This window comes from Nycticebus coucang, chromosome 4 (assembly GCF_027406575.1).
Source record: "Nycticebus coucang isolate mNycCou1 chromosome 4, mNycCou1.pri, whole genome shotgun sequence".
In the NCBI taxonomy this organism is placed as follows: domain Eukaryota; kingdom Metazoa; phylum Chordata; class Mammalia; order Primates; family Lorisidae; genus Nycticebus; species Nycticebus coucang.
The window spans coordinates 59,258,418-59,271,163 of record NC_069783.1 but is presented as its reverse complement, the minus strand read 5'-3'; the positions used below and the strand labels follow the sequence as shown (position 1 = coordinate 59,271,163).

The following is a 12,746-nucleotide window of genomic DNA, read 5'->3' as shown; positions in this document are numbered from 1 at the left end:
TATCTACTAACTTTAGCCTCTCAGAGTGCTAGGATTACAGGCATGAGCCACTGTGCCTGACCTAAAACCTGGCTTTTTAAGTAAAATCTCCTGATATTTAAATTTTGAGGCTAGATACAGTGGCTCAGGCCTATAATTCTAGCACTTTGGAAGGCCCAAATAGGAGGATCAATTGAGTCCAGGACTTTAAGACCAAACTGAGAAACACAGGGAGACTATCTCTACAAAAAAATAGAAAAATTAGCTGGCACATGCCTGTAGTCCACAGCTACTTGGGGGGCTAAGGCAAAAAGACTGCTTAAACCCAGGAGTTTAAGGTTGCAGTGAGCTATGACAACTCCACTGCACTCCAGGCTAAGCGACGGAGGGAGACTTTGTCTCAAAAAAAAAAATTAAAAAAATAAATAAATTTTCACCCACTACATATGGGTCAAACAAGACAATTAATTATGTGGACTTGCAGCTATATATTGGCTAAATCCTCATTTGGCTAGAAATTCGATTGTTGACCAATTTATTCCCTAGTAAACGAGAGAGCCAAGATTTTTGTCTTTCAGGTAATTCTCAACTTCTGCATCTTATGACTAGGAAGATCGACAGGGATATAATGACACTGAGAATTCCATGTAGTTTAGCCTTACCTTACTCTCACTGACATCAGAAATCCATTCTTTTACTAAATTGTTCAATTTACCAAGAACCACCAACCTGTGAGAAAAAATAAGATGCTTTAGACTAAAACAACAAAAAAAGTATTAAGAAATAAACATATGAGTAGTACCCTTTGTGTTGGTGCTAGAGTAAAACTATACTATACATGTCATAACGCTATCACATCTGTGGACGCACGGTACATCTCTTTGGCATTCTTAGTTCCCTAAGAGTACCAAATGGATAATAAATATGATGACAGTATTTTGGTCTTTCAGCTATCTTAACAATTCAAAAAGCCTAATAAAAATCATAAATTTATATTCAATGAGGCTATAGAAGCCGAGTGAATTGTCAACTTTCTTGGCTTTATTACAGAATTAAGTCAATGTGGTAAAAGAAGCTAGAATTCTCTCTCTACTAATAACAAGGCTTTGGATAAATAAAACGGGTAAATTAATTACTGGCTAATTTCTGTGAAATACTAATACTTAATAAAAGCAGTTTCATATTATTAAAACAAACTTGCAACCAAAGGCATGAACAAATCTACATTTTAAAAAAGAAAGGTAGGGACCAGCAGTGACTCATGCCTATAATCCTAATACTCTGGGAGGCCAAGGTGGGAGCATAGCTTGAGCTCAGGAATTTAAGATCACCCTGGGCAAGAGTGAGATCCCACCTCTACTAAAAATAGAAGAATTAGCCAGGTATTGTGATGGGCTAATTGGAGGAGGCCTACAGTCTCCAGCTACTTGGGGGGCTAATGCAAAAAGACTGCTTAGGTCTCACTTTGTTGCCCTTGGTAGCGTGCCGTGGTGTCATAGCTCACAGCAACCTCAAACACTTCAAACTCTTGGGCTCAAGGGATTCTCTTGCCTCAGCCTCCCATGTAGGTGGGACTACAGGTGTACATCAAAACACCCAGCTATTTTTAGAGATGAGGTCTCGCTCTGGCTGAGAGTGGTCTCGAACCTGTGAGCTCAGGCAATCTACTCACGACTTGGGGGGTCTAAGGCAACAAAGTGAGACATTGGGAGGCTGAGGCAGGAAGACCACTTGAACCCAGGAGTTTGAGGTTGCTGTAAACTAGACAGATACAACAGCACTCTAGCCTAGGGAAACAGTGTCTCAAAAAAAAAAGGAAGAAAGAAAGAAAAAAAAATGTAGGGTTCAGACATTTCACAGATAACATATGCAAAAATAAACCCCTGATAGGTTCAAACTTGTTTCTCCCTCAGTCTTTTCCAGATAATAGAACTCTATCTTTAAGGTGGTAAGACCATATAAATCTTGGCATCATCCTTGACACCTCTCTCTCACTCACACTCCATAGCCAGTAAATTCTAACAACCCCACCTTTAAAATACAAAAAGTCCCCAGGTTATGACTGAGATTGGTTCTGTAGCTTTGTTCTTAAATTGAATTTGTACATAAGTTGGAACAGGTACATTTACCTACAACCTGTGATAGCCTCTGTTTGTAAGTGCAAGTCATATGTCAGTTGGATGTTTGTAGTTCCCTCCCTTATCTTCAAGTTTCCCCTTAAATGAACTTTCTCAACAAGGCCTTCCATGAAAACTTCTATCCCTAGATTTATTCTTCTCAGTAGCACTGAGAAAAATGTATAATACTGTATTTATATTACTTACTCAGATAATTGTTAATGTCTTCCTCTAACCCCCATCTACAATGTAAGCTCCAGGAAGGCCAAGATTTTTCTTCTTTTTATCATTTCTGTACTCCTTGGCAGGGATATAGGAGATACTCAATATATGTTTGTGGAATTAGTGATTAAACAAAGTACTATAAAATATGTTTTCAATGACGTACCTGTGATTCAATTCCTCCTCATCTTCAAACACTCCAAATGGTTTCATGGCGTCAATTAATTTCTGTGTATAAATATGATCAATTTCTTTAGGACATGCCAAACTAATCGGAGAAGTAATTCCGTAATGCTTTTGTTGACGCTGGCTGTCCAGCACAGTGTTTCTGTTCAAGGAAAATGAAACAGGAGAAAACTTAAAGTATCACACCATACTGATACATTGAATCTCTCAATTTGCTCAACGTTAATTTAGCTACCTTAGAAGTTTACTTAGTACTAACAGCAGGTAGGCACTTTTCTTTTTAAAGGAAAAATGGGGGCTCAGCACCTGTGGCTCAAGTGGCTAAGGCACCAGCCAACATACACTTGAGCTGGTGGGTTCGAATCCAGCCCGGGGCCTGCCAAACAACAATGACGGATGCAACCAAAAAATAGCTGGGTGTTGTGGTGGGCACCTGTAGTCCCAGCTACTTGGGAGGCGGAGGCAGAAGAATCGCTTGAGCCCAGGAGTTCGAGGTTGCTGTGAACTGTGATATCACCGCACTCTACACAGGGTGAGAGCTTGAGGCTCTGTCTCAATAAATAAATAAATAAATAAATAAATAAAGGAAAAAAAAACCAGTATTTTGTGTTTGTGTTTATGAAAGGCTGTATTCATATGGCCTCCAGCTTTCATTGTTAAGACATCCTTTCAAGCCCAAAGCAGCATGTGTTGGCATCAGAAAACTCTACCAAAACCACTAAGCTCAAATGCAAAGAGCCTGAATGGGATCTGTGCCAGGGCTACCTCCTCTATACCACGCAGACTTGAGTGAAGTACCATCCAGATTCCAGAATCTCTGAAAAGCAGTCAACCACTTGAAAAAAAAGCTCTCAGTAAAAACAATAGGACATCCCCCCCCCAAAAAAAAGAAACAAAAACATCAATTAGCAGGTCCTTGTGAAATAATCAGCTTTTAAATAGAAACCACTAGATTTGTTCTTGGGAAACCTAGATTAACACCTTTTGAATGGGAATTTGCTGTACTAACATTTTGTGATTTTAGTTAATTGTTCTCTTCATGTGCCATTTTCACACTGAATGATTATCAAATTCTTTATACCTAATGGCAACATTTTATAGGGTATAATACAAGCCACCCTCCAAAGACCCAAGCCATCAGCAAGTTATAGTCTTGACTAAAGTACAAGACAAGGTCTGAGATGTTAGGTTTATACAGACCAATAGTTTCAAAATAAATTCGGGAACAAACAGGGGTTGCTAAAACTTTTTATTTTGCTATGAAAGTAAAGTAAAAACATACACACCAGCCAGGAGCAGTGGCTCACGCCTATAATCCTAGCGCTCTGGGAGGCCAAGGCGGGTGGATTGCCTGAGCTCACGAGTTCCAGACCAGCCTGATCAAGTGCAAGACCCACCCCCCCATCTCTAATAAAAAATAAAAAACAAGAAAGAAAGAAAGAAAAACTGAGGCAAGATGATCTCTTGAGCCCAAGAGTTTGACATCTGATGTGAGCTGTGATGGCACGGCACTCTACCAAGGGTGACAAAGTGAGACTGTCTCAAAAAAATAAACAAAAAAAAACCACACTAACCAACTAACCCTACCATCTATTTTCACAATGCTTTCATGATGGGCCATTAGCATAACCAACTAACCCCACCATCTCTTTCCACAGTGCTTTCATGATGTGCCATTAGCATAGCCAATGTAAACTTAAACTGAATAAATTAACCCTGTAAAAAATAACGAAAACAGTGATTGTTGGATTTTGGATTTTAACTGGTCAAAACACTGACTTAATGTTACAAAGCCCACAAAGAGAGGCACGCTTTTTTTTTTTTTTTTTTTTTTTGCAGTTTTTGGCTGGGGCTGAGCTTGAACCCACCACCTCCGGATATGGGGCTGGTGCCCTACTCCTTTGAACCATAGGCACTGCCCAAGGCATGCTTATTTTTTTTATTTTTAAAGATTTCATTCCCTAGAGAGAATCAAATAGAAGATAAAAAAAAAAAACCTATATACCTTCCAAAACGACTCAAAGAAACAAAAGGGAAACATCAAAACTTCAATTAGTTATTTAGAGTTGTAATTTCCTTTTAGAGATTTAGCTTTCGTCCAGCCTAGTGGCTCAGGCCTGTAATCCTAGCACTCTGGGAAGGGGAGGTCGAAGAATCCCTTAAGCTCATGAGTTTGAGACCAGCCTGAGCAAGAGCAAGACCCTGTCTCTAAAAATAGCTGGGTGTTGTGGCGGGTGCCTGTAGTCAGTTACTCAGGAGGCTGAGGCAAGAGGATCATTTGAGCCCAAGAGTGCACCACAACACTAGCTAGGGTGACAAAGTGAGACTCTGTCTGCCCCCACCTCCAAAAGAAAAGATTTGGCTTTTTACCTCTAAGAAAACAAGAGAACTTTTTTGGTATGTTTGTACATAGGTAGTATAAATGTATATACAGGGTGGACAGAAAGTTCATGTGCAATTTAAAATAGTTTAACATAGTAAATTGCACACAAACTTTCTGTGCACCTTGTACAGTAGACTGATTGTCCATATATGATCACTCCATCACAATAATAACCCTAATAGACAGGTTTTGATTAAGTAACATTTTAAAGATAAGTACCTGCAGTTCAAAGAAAGGAAGATACAATGAGACACCACCTTACTCCTAGTAGAATGACCTCTATTAAAAATTCAAAAAACAGATGCTGGCATAGATGCAGAGAGAAATACATAAACAATGTTGATGGGACTGCAAATTAGTACAACCTCTATGGAAAACAGTATCAAGATTCTTCAAAGAAGTAAACATAGACCTACCATTCAATCCAGCAATCCCACTGCTGAGTATCTACCCTAAGGAATTGAAGTCATTTTATAAAAAAAGACACCTGCACTCAAATGTTTATAGCAGCACAATTCACAATTGCAAAGATGTGGAATCAATCTAAGTGCCCACCAATTCATGAGCAGATAAAGAAAATGTGGGGGGTGTGTGTGTGTGTGGTTATATATATATTTATATACAAAATTCAGAACACACACACTCAGCCATAAAAAACAATGAAACAATGTCATTTGCAGCAACATGGATGGAACCGGTGACCATTATCCTAAGTGAAGTACCTCAGGAATAGAAAACCAAACACTTGGGCGGCGCTTGTGGCTCAGTCGGTAAGGCGCCGGCCCCATATACCGAGGGTGGCGGGTTCAAACCCGGCCCCAGCTGAACTGCAATCAAAAAATAGCCGGGCGCTGTGGCGGGCGCCTGTAGTCCCAGCTACTCGGGAGGCTGAGGCAAGAGAATCGCTTCAGCCCAGGAGTTGGAGGTTGCTGTGAGCTGTGTGATGCCATGGCACTCTACCGAGGGTGACAAAGTGAGACTCTGTCTCTACAAAAAAAAAAAAAAAAAAAAAGAAAACCAAACACTGTATGTTCTTACTAATAAGGGGGAGCTAACAGAAGGGTACAACAGGCACAAGGCAACAAGAGAAACCAAGAAAGAGGCAGGATGGAGGGAATGAGACAAAAACTAACCTATCGAGTACAATGGACAGTACTCTGATGACTGGCACACAAAAGCCCTGGCTTAAGTATTATACAAGGTATCTAATGCACCAAAACCACTTGTACTCTCTTAATTAATATTCTGAAATAAAAAATTATTTTTAGTGAAAAAATTTAAAAGTGGTCCCCTCCAAAAAATAGAGGAAGAGACAGAAGCTGAACCCCAAAACCTCTGTCCACCACCCATTCTCCCCTCCCTAATTACTTCAGTTCTGACACTGATCCTGGGTCTTACTTTCTTTTCTGTGTGTCCCAAAAGTTGGCTATCTAAGTGCCTTCTGGTCCTAACATTCCAAATCTAGGACTTTGAACTTCCCTCATCTAGATGAGAGTGGAAGGAAGTAAAAAACTGATCCTACATTCCCTTCAATCCATCAGTTTCTCTTATAGGCAAACACTCTAGGGCAATTCTAGTTAAAGGGTATAAATAAAAAAATGTTCACTGCCATACTGTAACATTAAAAACTTAGAACAACCTAAAATAATCACTAACAGAAAAAAGACTAACTTAGGGTGTATCCCTACAATGGAATACAATACAGTACTTAGTATGAATTAATTAGAACTGAAAAAAATACCAACATAGACAAAGCTCAAAGACCATGTTGCTCTAAAGAAGCAAGCTGCAGAATGACAAGTATGACACTAACCATATAAACTTTAAAAACAAGTAAAACGATGTCAGTTATTATGGACACATGCATATGCAGAAATAGCATCAAAAAGCATGCAGAAACAATAAACATCAAATTTAGGACTGCAGGAGAGTGTGGGGAGGAAGATGAATGAGACCAGAGAAGAAGGTAGGAGATTCCTTCAGATGTATTTGGAATCTTTTAAATAAAGAGATACAAAGATATATATACACGCATCATACACACACTCATATATGTTATGCTTTGGGAAAAATGGGTGGTGGCTACACAAATGATGCTTATGTTATTCTCTGCATTTTTCTTAATGCTTAAGTTATTTCTTAATAAACCAAAATGTAAGAAACTACCACAAAATCTTGCCAAGCACTGTTTCCGACTTACCAAAATGTGAACAGGAGGTATAGACCGGTAGATATTGTGGCTAGGTGGGTAGGTGAGAAGTAAAGACTTTAGCCTTTATTAAAGAGAAACCCCTGGGCTGGGATAGGTCATTCACTCCTTAAGACCTGAAGAAAGCTGGTCGGGAAGGGAGGAGGGGGAGGCAGGGGGATGGTATTTGCGCCAATGCAGACAGGAGCAGACGGGCTCAGACAGTGCTGGGGGCAGGAGAGTGACCGACAATTTCTCCCTATCGATACACGCGTCTCTCCCCTTCCTCATCCACGTCCAGGGGCGTCCTGGGAGGCGACGCGGGCTCCGCGGGCAGACGCGGGCTCCAGGAGTCCCCCAGTCAGCACAGGGGTGTTCAGGTGAGCCGAGGGTAGGGGAGATGCCCTTGCGGACCGGCCGAGAGCAGGGAAGGAGACCACTAAGGCGAGCTGCAGGCAGGGTGCAAGAGGCAGGGAACAGAAACCCGGCCCCAGGCTAGCCACCCACCTCACCCCTATCTGCCTCGCCCCCAACCGCCGCCCCCCACCACTTACGCAGACATCTCTTTCATCGCTTCCTGTGTCTCCCTCTCCAGAGAGTATCTTTTGCTCTGGGGTCCTGTTGTTGTTGCTCCCTTCTCCCCCTGTCCACTTTCCTCTGGTCGCTCGTAGCTCGCTTGTTCGCTCACTTTCTCACTACGGCTGAGGCATCCAAGTGAGTAGTGAAAACACCACAAAACCGGCTCTATTTATGACAATACAGCGCGGCCGACGCCAATATGGCGCCGCATCCCAGCCTGCCTCTCGCCCGCTGCGGCCCCGCCCCTGGCGGCCCGACCCACCCTCGGCCACGCCCCCTCCGCTTTTGGGTCGTGTGAGGCTCAGGGGGCCCCGCCCGCACGGCTGAGGGCTCTGCGGGCGACAGTCCGAAGGAGCGTGCGGCCACCTCCTTTGTCCGTGGGACTGTCAATCCAAGCAAACCGCTTGGAAGGCAATTTGTAAACACGTTTTGCTTAGTTCTCGGATAAGAACATATATATTTTTTATTTTTAAATTGTTTCTTGGTACCATCTCTTGGATTCATAAATATTTTTAAGAAGATCACAGTCTTGCTTAGCAAATACTGTTTTAACTCTCCCATTATCCTACATCTTTGATTTAATTAGTCACAGTCACACGTAACCTAATCAATCACCCTTTGAGGGTGACACCCATTGTCTCTAGAGGGTCACACCTAGGAACATGCAACTTAAATTTCTCCCCCGGGAAAAGCAAACGTGTAACAGTTATCCCGGGGGGAAAAGCAAACTCGTAAATTGGAGGCTAACTGTTCACTTTATCCCTAAGTACCACCCCTACTTGATGACGTTTACTTGAGTGGTTGAAAGTAATTGTTAGCCATTGGCAATAGGATCAACCCAAGGCTGAATCAGAATATTCTCAACACTTTCAAACAGTGGAGATCACATTCCATGTGAGTTTGAGGATAAAAATGTGAAAATAAATGACCAATTTTAAGTTGTTAAAAGGAAGAAATAATTTCAAGTACTAAATTATTAAAAAGAAAAGGATGTCAAGAAACTGCTTGTTCTTTGAATATGTCTCAGAGTCACAGTAAATAGAGATTATTATGCTTACTGAATTATTCATTAAAAATATTTATTGAAAACTGTGTCAGTAGCCGGGCGTTGTGGCGGGCGCCTGTAGTCCCAGCTACTCGGGAGGCTGAGGCAAGAGAATCGCGTAAGCCCAAGAGTTAGAGGTTGCTGCGAGCCGTGTCACGCCACGGCACTCTACCGAGGGCAGTAAAGTGAGACTCTGTCTCTACAAAAAAAAAAAAAAAAAAAAAAAAAGAAAACTGTGTCAGGCACTGTGTTAAGCTCCAGTGATTTAAGCATGCATAAAATCAGATGTATTCTTTGATCTTATAAAGTTCAAAGTTAAGTGGGGGAAATAATCAAATACATATGTAAGTGATAGCCTTCTGTTGTTGAACTAAGTGCCTACTATGTGTCAGGCACTGAGGATACTTAATTCCTGCACTCAAGAATTTACTGTGTAATGGAGATTATTAAAATACAATATGGTCTGTGATACAGATGGGGCCAGTATATGAAGGGAGGCCTAAAGAGGGTTACATAAAGGTGGTGGGGCCCTCAATAGTGGCTCCTTGGAAGAGGGAGGCTGCCTAAATTAGCAAGATTTGGGGTGATGATTGAATACAGATGGTGGAGAGAAGTTAAAATCTACTCTATATATTTTGGCATAGAGTAGCAACTAGCATGGACTTGGGTAGATCCAAATTTGAGTTTTAGTTTTGCCACTTACTAATTTTGTGATTTCAGGGCAACTAACATTAAAAAACATCTTTTGGCCAGAGGTGGTAGTTACCTGTAATCCTAGTACTTTGGGAGGCCAAGGCCAGAGGATCACTTGAGCCCAGGAGTTGGAGACCAACCTGGACAATATAGTGAGACCCCTGTCTCTACCAAAAAAAACACAAAAATTAATTGGGCATGATGGTGCGTACCTGTAGTCCTAGATACTTGGGAGGCTGTGCCAGAAGGATCACTTGAGCTTAGGAGTTTAAGAATTTGAGGTTGATACAAGAGGGATTTTACCTAACAAATGCAATCAGTGTAACCTGGTTTCTTGTACCCTCAAGGAATCCCCAACAATAGTAAAAAAAAAAGGAAAAATTAAAAAAGAGTTTGAGGTTATGCAGTGAGCTATGATAGTGCCACTGCACTCTAGCCTGGGGGAGTGACACTCTGTCTCTTTTAAAAACATACAAACATGTAAGAAATAACACTTGGGCACTCTGGGAGGCCGAGGAAGGTGGATTACCTGGGTTTAGGAATTGGAGACCAGCCTAAGAGTGAGACCGGCTGGGGGGGGGGTGGGGGGAGAAAGAAAAATAGCCAGGCATTGTAGCAGGCACCCGTAGTCCCAGCTACTCAGAGGCTGAAGTAAGAGGATTGCTAGAACCCAGGAGTTTGAGGTTGCTGAGAGCTGTGATGCCATGGCGTTCTACCCAGGGTGACAAAGTGAGACTCTGTCTCAAAAAAACCGAAAACAAACATACAACCAACCAGCCAAACAAACAAATAAAAATTTAAAAAAGAGCTAGGCAGGGTGGCGCCTGTGGCTCAGTGAGTAGGGCGCCGGCCCCATATGCCGAGGGTGGCGGGTTCAAACACGGCCCCGGCCAAACTGCAACAAAAAAATAGCCGGGCGTTGTGGCGGGCGCCTGTAGTCCCAGCTGCTCGGGAGGCTGAGGCAAGAGAATCGCTTCAGCCCAGGAGTTGGAGGTTGCTGTGAGCTGTGTGAGGCCACGGCACTCTACCGGAGGGCGGGACAGTGAGACTCTGTCTCTACAAAAAAAAATTAAAAAAAAAAAATTAAAAAAGAGCTAGGCATTGTGGCGGGCGCCTATAGTCCCAGCTACTCAGAAGGCTGAGACAAGAGAAGCACTTGAGCCCAAGAGTTTGAGGTTACTACGAAGTATGCTGCCACAGCGCTCTACCGAGGGTGACAAAGTAAGACTCTGTCTAATAAAATAAAATAAAATAGGCTCGGCGCCCATAGCGCAGTGAGCAGGGCACCGGCCACATGCACCGGAGCTGGCGGGTTCGAGACGGGTCGGGGCCAACTAAACAACAAAGACAAACTGCAACCCAGAAATACCCCGGCGCTGTGGCGGGCGCCTGTGGTCCCAGCTATTCCGGAGGCTGAGGCAAGAGAATCGCTTGAGCCCAAGAGTTGGAGGTTGCTGTGACCTGGGACATTACGGCCCTCTACCGAGAGTGACATAGCGAGACTCTGTCTCAAAAATAAATAAATAAATAAATACAATAAAATTGTAAGAAATAACTCTGGGATCCTTTAGTAGTTCATAAGCGCAATGATTGGGTTGCGCATGCGTGAGATGTGCAGCCCCCAAACCTTGTTACCACAAGGTGGGCACAAGCCCGTCTGACGTGGAAAAAAAAGAAAAAGAAAGAAGGCCTGGGCTAGGCATGTTGGTTCATGTCCCTGTTCCTAGCAATCTTGGAGACCGAGCCAGGTGGATAAACGAGCTCAGGAGTTTGAGACCAGTCTGGTCTCTAAAAAGTAACCGGGCGTTGTGGCAGGCACCATAGTCCCAGCTACTTGGGAGGCTGAGGCAAGAGGATCACTTGTGCCCAAGAGTTTGAGGTTGCCGTGAGCTATGATGCTACATTACTCTACCAGGTACTCTACCGAGAGTAACAAAATGAGACTCTGTCTCAAAAAAAAAAAAAAAAAAGAGAGAGAAAGAAAAAAACACTTCATTTTCAGAAAATTATTTTTAACTCTGATCGCCTTATCTTTGAGATAGCAGACAAAGATATTTTTGGTTGCCCTGCAGTCTCTATCCCCTCAAGTTTGTAATGGTGTCAAGGTACCGTGGGAGGTAGGGCAGATTGTGTATATCTAGTCCTGGGCCGCCTTCCCAACCTCTTGGCATCTGGCCTGCCGGTTCTCTGCTGCCTACAGGTCGTATCTGGAGCTCAGGGTAAGGACCTGTGGTCATCTCAGCCCAGAAGCACTGTTGAACTCCTTCTCCCCACCTTTCTCCCTATTTCCCTGACAACATAGGGAATTGTACCAGTCTGGGCGACAGAAAGCTTCCTTTCCTCAAGATTTCTAACCAATGTGTTTGTTACTAACTGCATGAAGTTTTCTTCAAGGCTTAGCCTTGTTTCAAATACAAAAGAAACAGTTGCAGGCTGATTTTGCTATCTGCACAGTATTAGAGCACTTAGTACAGTGCCAGGCACATAAGGGCTCAATAAATTTAACTCCTAAAAAATATTTTTAAAAAATATTTACTCCTATTTACATTGATTACCGTAACTCTTACTCTCTGAAATTTTTTTTCTTTATTTTTGAAACTTTTTTCCTTTGTTCCTTTCTTTTCTTTCTCCTGTTTTACCTGTAGATGCTTTCTTTGCTATTATCTACTGCAGTAATTTGGAAGAAAGATGAACTCTTAAGGTGTTTTAAACACAGGTTTAAGCCTCCAATTATCAAAGTCTGTATCAGAACAATACTTTTTATTCCCCTTTATGAAATTTGTAATTTGGCACTGTTTAATTTAATAATGTGGCACTAGATGAACCTGCAGCTCCCTAACCTTTCACCTAATTATTTCAGCATCCTTGATAATTCTTGGCTTAATAAATTATTTCCTTAGGAGTTGCAAATTGTGATTTTTCCAATTCTGTCTGTACTGGTAGCTGGCTTTTTTTCTGGAAAGAAGGGCTCTTCTTCATCAACCAGGGCTATTTGGTTACTCTGCAATGCTGATCTTCCTGCAAAGGAAAAACAATTAATCCCTTTCAGATAATAATTTTGTTAATGAGGACCTGAAAAGAAGTTTTTCTTTATTTGCTTTTTTCTTTCATTCCTACCACTTCCCACCCATTTTTTACTGAGTATTGTGTGGATTTTTTTTTTTTTTTGAGACACAGTCTCACTTTGCCACCCTGAGTTGAGTGCCTTGGCATCATCAGGACTCACAGCAACCTCACACTTTTGAGCTGGAGAGATCCTATTGCCTTAGCCTACAGGCGTTTGCCACAACTCCTGGTTAATTTTTCTATTTTTTGTGGAGACAGGTCTCTCACTTGCTCAGGCTGGTCTCTAAC

The 12,746-nt window shown here is 42.2% G+C and overlaps 1 protein-coding gene and 1 non-coding gene across 2 annotated transcripts in view; one reads left to right on the top strand and one right to left on the bottom strand.

Moving 5' to 3' along the window:
* The window catches only part of PAPOLG (poly(A) polymerase gamma), a 40,790-nt gene extending 32,908 nt beyond the window's left edge, over positions 1 to 7,882 (bottom strand). The window contains exons 1-3 of the mRNA XM_053588915.1: positions 7,630 to 7,882; positions 2,485 to 2,646; positions 642 to 708 (exon numbers count right to left, since the gene is read on the bottom strand). Coding sequence (XP_053444890.1) covers positions 642 to 708; positions 2,485 to 2,646; positions 7,630 to 7,646 — 246 coding nt within the window. The 5' untranslated portion in view covers positions 7,647 to 7,882. The remainder of the gene's footprint in view (positions 1 to 641; positions 709 to 2,484; positions 2,647 to 7,629) is intronic.
* Positions 7,883 to 10,954: 3,072 nt separating this feature from the next.
* Positions 10,955 to 11,055, top strand: LOC128585297 (small nucleolar RNA U13). Its single transcript, XR_008380012.1, has one exon. It is a non-coding gene; the product is annotated as a small nucleolar RNA U13 (small nucleolar RNA).
* Positions 11,056 to 12,746: the final 1,691 nt, after the last annotated feature.